This window comes from Erythranthe guttata, chromosome 14 (genome assembly GCF_056151865.1).
Source record: "Erythranthe guttata isolate IM_541 chromosome 14, IM_541, whole genome shotgun sequence".
Lineage (NCBI taxonomy): Eukaryota > Viridiplantae > Streptophyta > Magnoliopsida > Lamiales > Phrymaceae > Erythranthe > Erythranthe guttata.
Genome location: NC_142546.1, coordinates 17,291,921 through 17,310,501, shown reverse-complemented (window position 1 = coordinate 17,310,501; position 18,581 = coordinate 17,291,921). Strand labels below are relative to the sequence as shown.

Genomic DNA, 18,581 nt, shown 5'->3' with positions numbered 1-18,581 from the left:
TTGTATTCGATTTGATCAAGTACTCTTTAATTATTTTATCACCAGGTTCAACTCTTATTTTTCTTTCTTATAAGTCCTCAATTTTCTTAAAGATTTCGTATTCTCATTACCTCTCTGCTTACTTATTAAGCTAGGGAGCGCAAAAAGCGGAATTTGGAATATTCATCTTTTACCAACTTTTTTTTTTTTTGGGCCTTTTGTGATTTTTTTTTTGTCCATATGATGTTTTTCAAGCATTCAGTAGTTGGGAAATTTTTAATGCTAATAGCATTTGCTTGTTGGATTAATGCGAAGAGCAGCAAAGCCTTCGGGACGTTCGGGTTCGATATCCACCACAGATATTCCGACACCGTCAAGCAATCCCTGAACGGGGATGGGTTGCCGGAGGAGGGCACCATCGACTACTATACCGCACTGGCCCACCGTGATCGGGTCATCATGGGCCGCCGCCTCGCCGCCACCTCCACCCCCATCCTCACTTTCTATTCTGTTGATGGCAACGAGACTTACAGCGTCACGGCTATTACAAAGTATGTTTTTTTTTTTTTTTTTTTCTTTTTTCTCGTTCTTTTCTTTGTGTTAATGAGTCTCGTTTGTTGTTACTTTCTTCGGTGCAACAGTAGATTGAAAAAAAAAAAATCAGCCGAAACGCTAGTGCCGAAGCCAGAATTTCATTATTGGGGGTGAATATGTATTAAAAATAACATAATTTTTTTTTTAAAACAATTATTGTTGAATCTTAGATGTTACTACACAATTAACTTAGTATTTTAGGGGTTCGGGGGCAGCGCCAGCGGAAGAAATTCGGGTTTTTTTTGTTTGACAAATCTAGAAGATAGGGAAAAAAACTTAATATTTGTTTCCATTTATTTGGATTTTAGATGCGCTAAATAATTAAAACTTGGTGGACTTAATATTATAAATGCTCGTCATACATCGGAGATTTGTCCACTTGAGGATGACTTGAGTCCATCACTTCCGAAGAGTGGATTCCCCCGGGTTCCAAGTCAAAATTCATAAATTTTTTTATCCTACTTGTTAGGTCCTGTTATAATAGGAGTGCAATGCAAAGGCAAAAAAACTATAAATACATATATAGTAGAAAAAGAAAAAAGGGCAAATTACGGTCACCGCCGAAGATATGGTCAAATTACAAAAAAAACTCATCTTGTTTGGGTAATTACAACCACCCCTGAGGTATGATCAAATTACAAAAAAAAAAAACTTCTTGTTTTGGATAATTACATCTACCCCTCAACGATGAATCTTCTTACACCTCCATCGGTTCTGATGCACTAAAATCTGATATATACAAGCCAAAAAACACATCTTATGATCATCTTGCTTCAAACTGTGGAGCCCGAATGGGATAAAATGGGCACAAAAGTGCTAATATTCCATAAAATTTGAAACCGCAATGGTGGACGTGTAAGAAGATTTAGAGTTGAGGGGTGGTTATAATTACCCAAACAGGAGGGGGATTTTCATAATTTGACCATACTTGAGGGGGTGACAGTAATTTACCCTAAAATTTATGTAATTCGGTTATTTACCGAACCAAATCGTATATTCAGTTTGATTAACGGTATGAAATGTTGGCGTGCCGAAATTTCGTTTCGATTTTACCGATTTGACATCCCTAAATTTACCTCTGGAAGAGTATTCATAGTTGAGGGATGACTGTGATTACCCAAACATGAGAAGGGTTCTCGTAATTTGACCATAACTCAGGAAGATGGTCGTAATTTGCCCTAATATAAAATAAAATTTGACGGGGGCCATGACCGCCACTTCCCTACTGCGGAACGCATGAATAGTCCAATAAATGGTACTACATATGTTTCAGAGTGTAGTAAATTTTTCTTGTGTCATATTCTCTGTCGGTATCATTTTCGCAGTTCTACCCTAATCTATCTTACTTAATTAAGAGATATAGTAGAAAATAAATTAATGGAAAGGGTATGTAGTTTGGTCACGTTCAATGTCTTTTTTTCCTAAAAGCACTCATATTTATTAGTTTTCTTGATACGTGCGCAACCAAACGTATTTGTTTTGAAACAAATGGAGTAATTGAGTTCATTGTATGTACACCTTGTTGTATCGAACTGCTTAAAAATTTCTAGTATTATTAACTAATTTTAATTGAAAACCCCCTGTGGTTTATGTTTCTTTTTTTGGAAAGCATCCGGGTGAGTTTTTAGGGTGCAATTTGGTAAAAATAAAAAATTAGTTAATTGTTTTAGCAGCTCCATTTTTAATAATATTAGTCAGTAGGAAAAATAGGTGTGATTAATGCAATAAATTAACGGGTTCTTTGAGAAAATCCCCTTCATTACTTCTTTTAATGGAGAAAGTCCCAAAATATTTCTCTTAATTTGAGAAAAATGCACACCCATTTCCAGCCATTATTTTTCCGAATTTTGTCCCCGCCCGCCGCATCATCACTGCTGCATGCGCTGGTCATCAGCGAATTTTTATGGTTTTTCCCCCCCCCCCCCTTTTTTTTTGTATCAGTTTTATTAATCGACTATGAAGCATAGTCGATTAAAGAAATTCTTTATTATCTTTTTATTTTTTTTTAATTTTTTTTTTAAGTTTTTTTGTTTTTTTAATTTTTATCTATATCAGGTATATTAATCGACTATGATGAAGCATAGTCGATTAAGAATCTGCTACTAAAAATAACAAATCACAACTGCAAAAAAAATGCAAAATTAACTATATTTTACAAAGACAAAAAATATACAAACATTATAATTGATTTATACAATTGGAATCAATAAACGAAAGATAAAAAAAAAATATTAATAATTGGAGTCGATCAACCTTAATCGACTACCAGAGCATAGTTGATTTGCTTAATCGACTATTGAACATGTACATAGTCGATTAAGGTTCCAGCTTTGAATTTCTCTACACACGCCGTCCTCCGCCTGATCCACCAAAAAACCATAAATCTGCATCATCATTGTCACCACACCGCCGCCACACCACACTATTCAACCAATCCCTAACAAGAATAAAATAATAAAATAAATAATTCATACAAAGAAACACAAATTAGCATTTCAAAGTCCAAAAAAAAAAAAAAAAAAAACAGAAACAATTCAGGTTATTAGTCAACTATTGTTGGTCACTCCGATCCATAAACAATTTCAGAACACAAGACAAAACCAACACTAAAAAAATAATAAAAAAAAAAGAGAGAGAGAAGTAGCAACAAACACTTCACGCCAACTACAGATCCGTCACTACCCTTCACGCAGCGGCGGGAAGTAGCGACAAACACTTTTCCACCACCACCACCGTCGGTCGACATCTTGCTTTTCCTTCCTAATTTTAGTCGAGAAAATTAAGAAGGGAGAAGAGAGAAGATGAGAAGATGAGAAAAGGAGAAGAGAGAACGACAAATGAAATAGGTTAAGGTTAATGAGATTTAATATTAATAAGGGTAGTTTCGGAATTATTAAAATAATATTTGGGTGGAATATTAACTAAGGGGGTTTTCTCTAATTATTTTTTGAAGAGGGTGTTTCCTTAACTCATTTTCCTAGATGAAGGTTTCTTGCTAATCATCCCTAAATCCAATAGTAATTTCCAATTAAATAAGGCTACATGGAGGTTACATTCATCTTGCTAATCATGCCTAAATCCAATAGTAATTTCCAATTAAATAAGGCTACATGGAGGTTACAAACATATCTTTACATTATAATAATAGAGTAGTATTACATTTTCTTCTTTTTCTTCTCTATTTTTGAAAAAAAGAAATAGTAATAATACTTTGCACGTTAATTATCTTAACATTTTTGTATATTAGTTATGTTTTGGCCGCTAAATTCCTTTGACGACTGTTCGACGAACATGACGGGTGTAAGAGATAATCTGGCTTATTAAGATGTTTATGAGCTTATATGCTCTTCCTAAGTGTTTGGTAGAGCAAATAACATATTTCTAAACAGTACATCTACCCCACTTATTTATTTAAAATCTTATAATACGTAAAAAATAGCTTATACGATCATTATCTAAACACCTTAAAAATTAATTCTTATTATATGTAACACTTACCAGCTTTTAAAACAACTTATTATATGTAAAGGTTTATCAACTGTTTATAATAAACTTAGCGAAATAGACCCTTAATTATATCTCTTTCCTTCCGTTGTATTGAAATACGACACTATCTTCTTATTTGCAGCTTGCATTTTGCATATGTTAGAGTGGGTACCCCGGCTTTGTTCTTTCTTGTGGCACTAGACACAGGCAGTGATCTATTCTGGTTACCATGTGATTGTACTACATGTGCACGTTACTATAACGAATCTGATGGATCGGTAAGTACGTCCGTTCATTTGTCGTATAATAAGTTTATCTCATATATGTTGTATTTATTTATCAGAGCAAATAGTACTTAATTAACACCCTCGCGATTTCATTATTATGCACTTAACCTCATTAAAGTATCAGTATAAGCACATAACTCCGATATGATAACTCCGATATGGTAAAATGCAGCTAAACTTTAATTTCTCGTTAAGATTGACCGTGTGTGTTGTCCCGGATACTCGCCAAAAAAAGAGTGATATCAGTTAGTACCATGATATGACTAAATTGCCCTTGTTAAAGTGTTTTTGTTTTTGCAGTTTACCCCCTTATGATTTGTTTATATTGAAAATGACCCCATATGATATACATTTTAATAACATTTATTAATTGTAACTTAATTGTGATTAGCATTTTAATAACTCCAGTTTAATTAATTTTTATCACAAAAATCAAATTTTGACTTTTTTTTTATAAAAAAAATTTTCAAAATTTAGTTTTTTCCACCTAGTTTCCGGAGTTGACTTTTCGATTATTGTTTTTGGTCTGTTTTTCCGGTGTTGAATTTTTTTTTCTTGTTTGTTTTTCCGCTGCCGGATTCTGGCGTTGATTTTTTTTTAGTGTTTTGTAAATGTCCGCTGCCGCTGGACATTTACCGTAATTGTGTTGTCATTAACGTAATACTGTCAATGACAGTAAATTAACGTAATTATACTGTCACTGACAGTAAATTAACGTAACTATACAGTCACTGACAGTACAACTAAAGTCAACAACAATATTATTATTTATTTGGGTTATTTATTATTTATTGTTTTTGTAATTTTGTTTGATGTGTTTACAAGTCAACGTAATAATGTTACTGTCGTTGACAGTAAAATAACTGTAAACACAATAATATTATTGTCAACCACATCAATATTATTATTATTATTATTATTATGGATTTTTTGTTTTGTTTGAGTTATTCACGGAGTAACGTATTAATATTACTATCTATTATTGTAATATTACTGTAAACACAGTAATATTATTGTGGTTGACGGTAATATTACTGTTATTGTAGTAATATTACAGACAACCACAATAATATTAATTCTTTTGGCTTTTTATTATGTTTACCTTTGTTGAACGGTCACCATATTAATTAATATTACTCTATTACACAATAATAATAACTTATATAACAATATTAATGTGTTAAATTGTAATATAGTTAATTTTACTGTTTAACAGTAATATAGCTAATATTAATGTCAACCACAACAATATTGTTGTTTAAAGGGGGGGGGGGGGGGGGGGGGGGGGGGGGGGGGGGGGGGGGGGGGGGGGCAAAAAATGTTAATGAGAAAAAAAAAATTAGAAAATTAAAAAAAATTAAAAAAAAATCAAAAAAAATCAAAAAAGTCAATGCCGGAGACTGGCGTCGACCGCCAGAAATCGGTGGCGGAAAAATCATGAAGAAAAAAAATAAAAAAATTCAACGTCGGAGACCCGCGTTGACCGTTGTTCAACGCCGGAAACCGGCGAGAAAAAAAAGTCAACGGCGGTGACGGACGAAAATTGTCCATAAAATTGTGTTTTGGGTCAAAATTGAATAATTTGTGAAACTTGATTCAAATTGATGTTAAATTAAATTAAATTATGAAATTGGAGCATATTAAAATGTGAGGGGCTATTTTAGCCTTTTACAAACCTCTGGACCATGTGTGGACTTTTTTGTAAAAGAGTTTATTGTCTGAACCTCTTTATGAATAAGTATCCATTGATGGGCTTATTTGACCGGAAAAAATCAACGCCGGAAACCGAGGGTCAACGCTGGAATCCGGCGGCGGAGAAACAGACTAGAAAACAACAAAAAACAAAAGAAAAAAAAAAACCAAAAGTTAACGCCGGAGACCGGCGGAAAAAAAATAAATTTTGAAAAAAAAAGTCAAAATTGAATTTTTGTGGTCAAAATTAATTGAATTGAAGTTACAATTAAGAATTGGGTGTAAAGGGTTGGGATAATTTTGTTATATATATATATATATATATATATATATATATATATATATATATATATATATATATATATATATATATATATATATATATATATATATATATATATATATATATATATATATATATATATATATATATGATTTTTTCCTTTATTTATAATAAATATTAAAGGGATGGACTTACTGGCGATATAGCCCCTAAACCTAAAATAATAAAAATGGTTGGTTAGGTACGTATGCACAAAAACCCCTTTAAAGTATTGAAAGAATCATGTTACAAAAATATTAAAGAGAACTTAAAAATCCAAACATCACTTATGCAAACAATCTTAAATTAAATGTTAATTAAATTAGTAAGGCAATATTTAATTTGAAGTATTTTTATTGAACCGTTACTTTCATTCACAAATTATACAGACATTACTTTCATTCGCAAATTATTCCTCCAAATTGAAACCTCTTTCCTCAAAATGACAACGAATGTGTATCTCTCCAAGTGTTCTTATTTAAATTAAATGCAACAGAAATTCCCTCTAGACATATACAGTCCAAGTAACTCGACAACTAGCTCGCTACTTCCGTGCAATAGCCCTATGTGTGGACCGACAAGAGGATGCTTGCCCAAGTCCAATACTTGTTCTTACCAAGAAATGTACGGCACTGCCTCGAGTACAGGAATATTGGTCGACGATGTCTTGCATTTGGGCACAAATACCAATCCACAAGACCCTATCGATGTCACTGTTACATTAGGGTCGGTACTTTCTCTTAATTTCTCTCCTAAAAAAAAACCCTTTGTATTTATATTAATATTAGCAAAGAACACACGAAGAATTATTAATAACAAGAGGAGTTTTGTAGCAATTCGATAAACTCGAAGAATTATACAGATCATCAAATAATGAGATTTATTGCATGTATTTTGTGTATTTCAGATGTGGAAAGAATCAAACGGGTGGGTACTTGGAAATTGGCGGGGGTATTAATGGTATATTCGGACTTGGTATGGACGGTATATCCGTCCCTAGCGTTTTAGCTAAAAAAGGTCTTACCGCAAATTCTTTCTCCTTGTGCTTTGTCAATAAGGGTCTTGGAAGAATTGAATTTGGAGATAAAGGGAGTGTAGAGCAGAAAACAACTCCATTTAATCTTCAAAAAATTAAGTATGCAAGACTACTTCCTTATTATTATTATTTTTTTAATTATATATATATATATATATATATATATATATATATATATATATATATATATATATGTTCTAATTAATTATTTATCATGCTTCATTTTATCTTCCGATATTTCTCGCATGCAGATCGACTTATAATGTTGCAGTAACACAAGTTACTGTGGGTAATAATGTCACCGATCTTCAGTTCACCGCGATTTTGGATTCTACCTTCACGTATAGTTACTTGACCGAGCCAGCTTACTCGTTTGTTGTTAACAATGTAAGTTATATATATATATATATATATATATATATATATATATATATATATATATATATAACTGTGAATTGTACTGAACTATCTTCTTTTGCAGTTCATTTCTCGAGTAACCGAGAAACCTTATAAATATCCATACGAGGTTGATTTGGACTATTGTTTTGCACTGAGGTCCGTTTAAATTTGTCAACAACTTTTTATTCTCGTGTGTGTGTATATATATATATATATATAATTAATGATATTTAGTTTATATGTTCTCGATGCAGTGAAAATCAAACCAGCTATATAACCCCAAACTTGACCTTCACAATGAAAGGTGGAAACCAATATAACGTTACGGAACCAACGTTAAAGTTTGCACAAGAAGTGAGAACTTATTTATTATTAATTATTATAAGGGGATTAAATAAAATGTACGTTGAAGTTTCGATCTTCAAAACAAACTGCTAACGAAGATTTGTGTTGATATACATGCAGGAGAGTGGATCTGCATATTGTTTGGCTATTATGAAAAGCAAGAGTAATAACATCATCGGACGTGAGTATTTTGGAACCAAGAATTCATCAATAAGTTTTATTTGCTCTTTCTAATTCTATGTCACGATTTATCCGGTATTAATGATATTCTAGTTTTCATGGATTAATATTATATATATATATATATATATATATATATATATATATATATATATATATATATATATATATATATATATATATATATATATATATAATATTATTACCTTGATTTCTTCGCAGATAATTTTATGACGGGGCACCGCCTAGTCTTTGATCGCGAGGAGATGATTTTTGGCTGGAAAGAATCTGACTGTGAGTAAATGGTTTAATCTCGTTATGTTTGCTTTCCATCATTTTTTGGTACTCTAGTGTGTATATATATATATATATATATATATATATATATATATATATATATATATATATATATATATATATATATATATGTATATATATATATATATATATATATATATATATATATATATATATATATATATAATGGCAAATAGGTCCATGACAAATACTTAATTAAAAAAGGGACATCCAACTTTTTTGTCTTTTAAATAAATCCAGTCCATTTAAATTTATTTGCAAATAAGGAAAATCTTTTTATGTATACCAAAATTACCCTAAATTCATTGAAACTCAATTCAACTTCAATTTCATAATTTACACCCCAAATTAGCTCAATTTTATCAATTAACCAATTTTAACCCTAATTTCAATTTTGATCCTGCCACCACCGGAGACCGCCGGTCCGCCGCCCTTGACCGCCGGTCTCCGGCGTTGACTTTTAATTTTTTTTTTAACTTTTTTTTTCCGGTAGGTCAACCGCCGTTGACCGCCGGGTCTCCGGCGTTGATTTTTTTTTTAATTTTGTTTTTTCTTAAAAAAAATATTTTAATTAATATTACAGTCTTGGCTACTAAATTACTGTCTCCAACAGTTATTTACCTGTCGGAGACAGTAATTTAACTGTTAATTGATTTTTTTTTTTTTTTGCTTCAAAAATATTTTAATTAATATTCCTGTTTTGGTTGCTAAATTACTGTCTCCAGCAGTTATTTAAGTGTTAATTGACTTTCATTTTCTCAAATAAAATATTTTTAATTAATATTACTGTCTTGACTGCTAAATTACTGTCTCCAGCAGTTATTTAACTGTCGGAGACAGTAATTTAACTGTTAATTGACTTTTTTTTTCTGAATATTTTTATCTTAAAAAATATTATTTTAATTAATATTACTGTCTTGGCTGCTAAATTATTGTCTTCAACAGTAATTTCAGAAAAAAGAAAAAGAAAAAGAAAAAAGTCAACACTGGAGACCGGCGGTCAACGGTGATTGACCGGCCGGAAAAAAATTTCAGAAAAAAAAAAGTTTTCAAAAATTGAGAAGAAAAAAATATTTTTCAAAAAATTATTATTTTGGGAGTTAATGTGATATATTTGTTTAAATCCGAGGTCGGTGTGTAATATTACGGAAATTAGAGCATAATTAATGGAATTGATAAGAATTATATTATGAAGGGTATTTTAGACTAAAAACATGGGATGCGTTTATTTAAAAGACTGTTTTTTTTGTGGACTAATGTGCATTTAAGTCCCATGTGATGGCTTATTTGCCATTCGCCCTATAATAATAATAATAAAAATAATAATAGTAGTAGTAGTAGTAGTAGTAGTAGTAGTAGTAGTGCATTAAAAAACTATTCATCTCAGGCTATGATTCCATCTCGTCCGACACTCAACCGCCACCTAGGGGAAACTCCACTCGTCCGCGTGCACCACAACAACAGTCACCACCACCGCCAAGTGGTGTTGCCCGATTGAGTTCCGTGACTAGCGGACTTGTGGCGGTGATGCTTGCTGTTTTCTTCCACAACTTCATCGTTCTTTCTTCATGAGGTTCTTACCGATTTGTACTTTGCCTTATTTGAGTGATCTATTTGTTTGAAACACTGTGGTACAACCTTTAATTTGCATGCAAGACTGCGTTTACTTCTCATAGTACTTGTGATGAATTGCAGTATTTATGCACAACTTCAATAATTTATGTAAGACGCGCGTATATGCAATGTGGCGTGATTTAATAAGTCGATTCTTCGTAGCTTCTTACTAGCTACACTTATTTTTGACATACACTAAACCTCTAATCTCGTGCAAAAACTTACAAATCACGAGAAAGTAATTTGATGTCACGTGTCACAGTAATTTTTACGAAAGCGTAATATATATTCAACAATAATTTTGTACATGTAATGACATCCTAACAAAAGATATTTATTTAAACAAAAGAAAACCCTATAATCATATTCCAAAAAGGAAGACAATTACGTATACATATATATCTAAATTGAATATGGTAAATTACGAAAAACTCCTAAACCAAAGGGAAAAAAAACCTACTGAAGTTTATTGTTGTCTTACATAGTTCCCTTATGGTGTAAATTTTGACAACATTTTTTCGATAAATATTCCCAAAAAACATTTAACCATAGTTTGTACAACAACTATACTAGTTATTGTGTATGGTGAGTTTTACTGTAATGTTTATCATTTAAGAAAGTGTAAGTTGTGATCTTTTGAGTGTTTTACTGTATTACATATGTAGTAGAAATTATTGTAATTCACTACATCTCCCTTCATTACTTATTTTATTTTTATGGATTTTTCTGGTAGTTATTCTCAAATTAGTGGGTTAAAATTATGGGCGAAACTAATATTTTTGGAAACATATTAATTCTCTTCATAAATCAATAAATAGTTCTAACGTAATAACTTTGTTCCAAACAAATCAAACATTGAATATTAAAATTGGAACGAGAAAAGTTGTTCCAGTAGATATAAAATCATAATAAACAAAATTTGATGATTATATTTCTTTATTCACGTACGATTAGGGGTGGAAATTGGAATGAAATTTCCGAATTCCGCAAATTCTGATCCGAAAATATCTGAATTAGAAACCGTATTTTTCATTCTGATTTTCAATTTTTCCGAACTTATTTGGAACATAATTAATTGGAATGGTATATAAATTTATCGAAAATTCCGAATTCCTATCCTATTTTGGTTCCGAATATTTCTATCGATTTTTGAAATATTTAATATAATTTTATAATTCTGTAATATAACTTATCTTATATTTCATATGAAAAAATATAAATTATGAAGGGTCAAGTAAATAAAACCTTAGAAAATATTAATTGATAACAAAAACTTTATCTTGAATGTTTCCTTATAAGAAGATCCATGTTTCAATTGCGTTTTGTCGAACTCTTTTTTGGATTATCTTGCATTTCCCTGCAGATATTTAAAAAAATTAGAAAAATATTGTTCAAATTTCCATTATATCCGAATTTGGAACTACATATTATAAACTAATGCATTTTCCGAAACTTCTGAAATCCCGTTGATTCCGAGGCATTCCAAAATAAGGAATGAATCTTTGTCTTCCGATTTTTTTGGAACGGAAATTGGACCCCGTTTTTTTACTTCCGAATTTTTTTTGAAAATTCTCCGAAAAAGTCATTTCCGATCTATTCCGTCCGATTTCCTCACCTACGTACGAAAATAAAATATGAAACACGTGGATTATTTCCATATTTTGTTTTTAACTTTCTTATTTTCTAACTAAATTTAAGTTATGGAATAAGTAGTGCTTAATGGGTTTAGTATATGGATTAGTGGGCTAAGTAGTGCTTAGTGGGTTAAATTGTGAATATTATTTTAACTACCCAACTAACCCACTAACCCATGTTCTTGAGTGCTCTTGTGGTTGGTTTTCTTGCAGATCATGGGCTAAGTAGTGGATGCTTGGAATGCCTATAAATACCGACTTCAATACTCAAGGAAGATTGTCGATTCTACGAAATAAAAAACCGAGAGCTGAAAAGAATACATGAGTGTTTTAGAGTGATTTTAGTATCGGTCGTTTGTACTCCTCATGAGTACATTCTTTACGTACTCCTCATGAGTACATTCTTTGTAGTCTAGATTGTTTAGTATATATGTTTCTAGACTTGGTTGTAAGAATGATCAAGATAGTGATTCATTCATAAGTTCTTTACGTACTCCTCACGAGTACATCTTTGAAATCTAGAATTTTTAATATTTTTCTTTTTGTATCTAGATTTGAATGTAAGAATGATCATGAGAATGATTCATTCATAAGGAAGAAGTTTTCGCACCTCTTCTGTTTGTATTCTTGGAATACTGATTTTAATATATTTTTCCGTCCTGTAAAGGGCAAGTTCACAAGTCTTTACTTGTGAACATTTTTAATTCTGAGTATTGTCTTTTTATCTTTATATTTCCGCTGCATATTTTCTCAAGTGTCATCACACTTCAGATAACATCTCTGTATTAAACGAATTCGGGACCATAAATTCTTTCAAAATATACAATGATAAAAAACTGTGTGAATTCGGCTGAGTTGACTTACCTCGTGGAATGGAAGTTGACCAAGTGCTACCCATATTCGGCGGGTGTTCATCAGTTCATCATGCTACCAAATTAATTCTTGACTTTTTGTAAAAGAATTATTTTATGAGAGAATTATTGATTAATGATATAAGTGCCAAACTGTTTATATTCTGTATTTGTATCCATTGACGAAGGCATTTTAAATTCTGTTTTATATACCAAGATTATAGCAGCTTGAGTAGGGTCAAATGGCCCACTAAACAATGAAAATTATATATATATACATATATATAAAACAATTACATACATATTAAATAGGGTTAAATATAAAAACATACATGTACTATGTACATTGTATCATATACTCGTATACTACACATAAATAGAAAAATCTCCTATTATTACATTTTTTCCAAAATCGGATGAAAATACCCCTGCTAAATCTTATAAATATGAGAGTTTGTTTGAGCCATTTTCCACTATATCTTTTTAAACATTTTCGGTCGATTTTACTTGGAAAATTTTGGTATTTTTACTTTTTCTTACAAAACATCTAATTACTTAGATTTTTATTTTCTTATTTTCTGAATATAATCTTTTATTTTTGTCATTTGAATTTCTTCTTTTTTTTTATTAAATATGTTTCGGTAGTTCAAAACACATATATATATATATATATGTATATTAAGTATATATATATCTCTATGGCCCCCAAATCCCGCCCCCCTATTTTCCACGCTTTATTTTTTGCCCCTTTTAATCTGAAACGGCGTCGTCTCGTACTAATCCACCAATCACCGTGCGTCTTTATTTTCTTTTCTCTTTTCTTTTGGAATATGCACGATCGACCTCTGTGCTTCTTTCTTTTACCTTTTTCTTTTTTTCAAAATTCTTCGCCGCTTCAACGGGTGATCCACAGGCCTACAATTCCTGACTTTGACCGCCGCCTCGTACGCAGCCGCCGCTTCGTTCGATGACCGTCGTCGCCGACGCCGCTTCGTTCGATGCCCACCGCCCCTCCCACCAATGTCAGTTCCCACCTTTTTTTCCTCCAATTGCAGGCTTCTCCACTTTCGATCTCATCCGCATCCGCAATTGGATTACTCTGACTTGTGGGCTCGTAATTTTTGGGTGCACAACCTTTTTCTCCAATTCTCCCAGTTTCTATTCCATGGCATTCGTTCTATTATCTTCCTCCTCTTCTTCTCCACCCCTTTTCGGCTACCAACTTGCCAGGTTTTGTGCTCTTTTGCCCCCGATTTGTTCGATAAAACTTTTCCCTCTTGTTTTGCTCTTTCTGTCGGTCCTCCGGTCACCTCCACCGACGCTTGCAGTCGAGCTAAGGCAGAGAGAGAGAGAGAGGAGAGCTACAAATCATCTTACATATTTTCACAGTGTATGTTTTCTGCTCCTTGGCTCTCTTTTTGCTAATTTTAAATATAAAGTATTATCCATTCGACTTATTTATATTTTTTCGTTTTGATTTACCTTGCTTTAGGAGGCTGATGAAGATGAACTTGAAATGAATGATGACGAAGATGATGAGGTAAATGCACTTATTTTGCAGTTATGTAAATGGATTTTATTATTGCAACTTCTATTACTTACTAAATGCATGTCTGCTTCAATGGTGTATTATTTCCTATAATTTTAATGCTTTGATTTGCTCGTTTTTCACAAACTAAAAATTGATATCATGATAATATTGTTAGTTTTCAATTTTTTTTTAAGATAATCTTTTGCAGTTTGCTGGGACTCACGTGAGTTACTTTTGTTGTTTCTCTGACTTCCTAAATGGAAATAATTTGATAGGGAAAATAAACTATGGTTAATCTATGTATAGCTCTATATTTGTCTCATTCTAAATATAATATATGATGTATTTATATGCAAGAAAATAACAGTGATGGTTATGAAGATGACGAAGCAGAAGAAGACGAAAAATGAGCCGAGTGTGAATGCAAATTAAATTTGTTCTTACAGTTTGAACATAAAAGTTTTTTTTTTCACTTGTTTTCCTAATGATGTCTGTGATGAACAAGTTTAGATGTTTTTGAAGAATAAGACTAATATATGTGGATAATATATTCTCAACTTCCTTTCAAGTCCATTTTGTCTCTCAGCACTTTCAGGCAGCCCCTTAGAAGATAGTATTAATATGTTGATGCTCTTTGAATACGTAGAGTATAATATGATGCTTCACTTTTAGACATTTAGATGCATGAGTAATGTTGGAATACTTACCCAGATGTTATATTCGAAGCTGTTTCCCTTTTCTTTGAGGATCTTGAGCAGCTTCTCAACAATTTGGCGCTTGCCGTGTGAGTTTGATTTTCTTTATCTATGTTGTTTTCTTTTTACCTTTCCGTTATTACTAATGTGTTTATTAATTTATTTTGATATCAATTTCAATCTACGTGGTCAACATGTTTTAGATTTAACTAGGTTGATGCTCATTTTCACGACTTCAGCCGTAGCACTTTCAGGTAATAATTTATTGTCTTTGTTGTTCCGTTCTTTGTGTGTATGTTTTTTTTATCCTGAAGAAATTTATGTCTTTTTCTTTGTCCTTTTCTTAATCTATTATTTCTTATACTCAAGGACAATTTCGGCAATTAAATTTCCTGATTTTGAGCTTTTTGGGTTTAAATTACCAGCATAGGTGCAAAGAGGGTGAATAGTTTGTGTGTTGCCCTCAGAAACTTTTGTAAAAAGAACAACTTCGACGGGTGAGTTCAACCTTATCTTAATCAGAAATTATTAATGTCATCGATGAAATTGTCTATTGGCACAAGATATTGGCTGGTTTATTGCTGATAAAATACATGTTAGCTATGTTAGTAGTTGTGCCTAATGGATTGACTATATGCTATACAATTTATTTACCCCTGCTAAATTTCAATATAGTTTCTATCTTGCCACCAATTAGTGTACTTAAATTATTGCTCCAAACGGCATCTTCTCAAGTATTCGGACATAATGGCCCTTTTTTCTTTTTGTTTTTTGTCGGCCTTACCAATTTTTGTTTTTCTGTTTTGTATGTTGAGGGGGTTTCTTGGATGATCAGTCTGTACCAGACATAGATTAGTCATTAGCCTGATTCTGGAATGATTTATTCGAACATGTTTTCATTACCGGATTTAGTTTACAGACACAATGATTTTTTTTTCAATTTTTCATAATTTCAATATTAATTGTTGAGTATTTCTTTTGCTCTGTTTCACTCTGATTATACGAAGTTAAAATGGTTCAATTTAGTTTTCCTTTTTTGCAATCTCATTTCGCGTGAGAACATACAAGTTGATATTTTGTACGACGTTGAGATGGTAACATTTTCTTAGGCTAACATTTTTTTTCGTTGTCGTTTAATTTGAAATGTGTTTTAGGTGCTACATTTAGGTCAAAACCCTAATTTGTCCTTCTATATGCATTAGTCTCTTCTGGACTATGAAAGACACAAGACACAAAGTGACGAGCTTCAACTGCCGGTAGCAACACTTACTGAAGTTTCTGCTTTTGACGTTGATGTGAGTTCGCATTTAATATTTCTTATTGCATGGTTCTTCCAAGTTTTTTTATAAATTGAACACTTTCCTTTGTTCTGCGAAGGTGACCCAATATATTAAGTGCAAATATTGGGTTATTTGTTGGAAAATCTCTTGATTCTTTGGAATTTTTATATTTGAGGAGAATGTAAGTGTAAAGATTTAATCATGAACCTGATTACTTTTATAACTTTAGCCTTGCTTAATATGCAAAGAATCCAACACTGCGACGTTGCGGCGTTTCTTTCATCTGAGATTCCTCTGGATTTGGAGGACGGCGGCGAACAAAAAGAGTGGTAGCGGAAGATCTAGAAGAGCAACGAAATTGAAGTTTGTCGGCATCGAATTTAGGTTGGTTAAATGACCTTGATTCTCCACCGCTGTCGTGTAATATACATATTCTCTTAGGGGGAGGCAACTCCACCGTTTGTTTGCTCTGTAATCTTTTTTTTTCTTCACTGATATTCATACCGTATTATTTTTTATGGGTTATTTGATTTTTTGGAGTCTGGTCTTGATCGTCTGCTATCAATTGTTTAGGCTTTCTAGCTTGCTTCTGGTGTTCCCCGGCAAATTTAAAGAAGGCGGCATGATCGAAGATGGCAAGACGAGGTTATTTAGGAACTTCGATGTTTAGTGATACACTATCGTGCACGTTAACTGTCTTGCCAAGATCAATCTGGCGGGCCCACTCGATACTGTTTGGGTCAACAATTGTTGAATATCGACAGGTAATTAATCGAATTGTGTTCGGACTTGTTGTATTATGATGAAAAAAAGCGTAATTTTGTTTTGTATATGTTATTTATTGAGTTATGTTTGGTGCTTGAAGGACTTGATGCGACTTCGAATGTTGCCAAACCGATAAAGGATCAACTGTGGCCATTTTCGATTTTTTTTTTTTTTTTGAAATTTTATTTAAAATGAAAGAACTCACAGGAAAGGTTAACAACAATGAGGACAACTAAGATACCAAACTACAAATTAGAAAATTTATTTTTACTTAGTAAATTCCAGTCTCGCGTTTTGTGATTTGTCGAAAGTTACTATATGCTTAATTTTCCCTTCTCCATTTTCTTTTCTGATGGTGTTTTAGTTCTTCAGCATATAGAAATGTCCTATGTCGTAGAGATATTATGTTTGTATGTTCATGGTTGTGGATGTATCTTCTCCATCACAGCTTCTTTTACTACTTGTTTAATTTGAGTTGTTCTGATTTATGAGCCTTACCAAATTTTCTTTATATTCTTTTTTGTTAATTGACTGCAACTTGTTTGAGTACTTTATTCAATTTGAGTACGTCTGATATTTTGGACTCTGAATAAATGAGGCCAATTATTCTACAGTTTTGAATAACAGGAGTGTTTCTGGTGGAGTTAAAATATGGAACTTAATAAAACATTGCATATCACTTTTTCCTAAACTATTCCATGTGTTTTGAAGGGATTTTTCCCATTTAGGCTCATTTGCTGGTTTATTACCAATCTTAGACAGGTTTCTATTGGTGATAGCTTTCTTCACTTCCTTTGGAAATTATATATATCTTGCTTCCTTCTTTCCTTCTCGTTTTTAGTTTGGTTTCTCTGTAATATGCTAAAATTGGAGTTCATGTGTAGGTCTTATCAGCTTTCGGTTTAGTGCACAAGATTGTTGCATTTCAGAAGGCTGCTGATTTTCAGGTGAAGATTTGATGAAGAATTTATTTATTTTTCATTCAGCTGGCTGAATCTGTGTCTGCAGCCTGTGCCTATGACACGCTTATATAACATATTTCTTTCGCGTCTGATTCTTCAATTTGTTTATTCAGTCTTCCGCGTTCCTCCCCACCTAAGTTTTGTGCATTGCTGGAAATTTCGTCCTTGCTGATTGTTGTAATTTTCGCTTGTAATATTTTTTGCTTCCGCTGTTGCGCTAGATGTTCCTGATACTTTTACAACAAGGTTTTGTTTGAGTGATTCTGTTGCACAAAGATTAATTTAGATTATGTGTAAATGCATTGGTATTCTTTTTTAATTACTACATTTACTGGGTATTGCCACCGCGCCTTGCGCGGTGCCCATGACTAGTATATATATATATCAATAAAAATTCTACATGGCGGGGCTAAGGGGTGGGTACGCACAAACTCGTCCCCTACCCCGTACCAGTTTCAATTTTGGGGTAATAGCGATTTTCGCCCCGTATTTATTTAGGGCGAAAAATACCCACTAACTTTAATTCGGGTCGGTCGAGGCATATGTTCAATTTTTCATCCCTAGATATAACCTTCACTCTCGTATAACAACTTTTAAATATGAGATTTTAA

The 18,581-nt window shown here is 32.3% G+C and overlaps 1 protein-coding gene and 2 long non-coding RNA genes across 3 annotated transcripts; all 3 read left to right on the top strand.

The window, feature by feature from the left end:
* Positions 1–210: 210 nt before the first annotated feature.
* On the top strand, positions 211–10,399 carry LOC148765327 (aspartyl protease family protein 1-like). Its single transcript, XM_088813097.1, has 10 exons — positions 211–530; positions 4,202–4,337; positions 6,857–7,086; positions 7,268–7,495; positions 7,648–7,783; positions 7,878–7,951; positions 8,050–8,149; positions 8,261–8,321; positions 8,543–8,614; positions 10,026–10,399. Exons 1-10 carry the CDS (start codon positions 220–222, stop codon positions 10,208–10,210), a joined length of 1,533 nt encoding a protein of 510 aa, XP_088669223.1. The 5' UTR covers positions 211–219; the 3' UTR covers positions 10,211–10,399.
* Positions 10,400–13,908: 3,509 nt separating this feature from the next.
* On the top strand, positions 13,909–16,575 carry LOC105976891 (uncharacterized). The gene is made up of 6 exons (XR_001174509.2): positions 13,909–14,127; positions 14,230–14,277; positions 14,980–15,217; positions 15,389–15,460; positions 16,166–16,258; positions 16,492–16,575. It is a non-coding gene; the product is annotated as an uncharacterized LOC105976891 (long non-coding RNA).
* Positions 16,576–16,817: 242 nt separating this feature from the next.
* LOC148765326 (uncharacterized) lies at positions 16,818–18,308 on the top strand. The gene is made up of 2 exons (XR_016029868.1): positions 16,818–17,007; positions 17,893–18,308. It is a non-coding gene; the product is annotated as an uncharacterized LOC148765326 (long non-coding RNA).
* Positions 18,309–18,581: the final 273 nt, after the last annotated feature.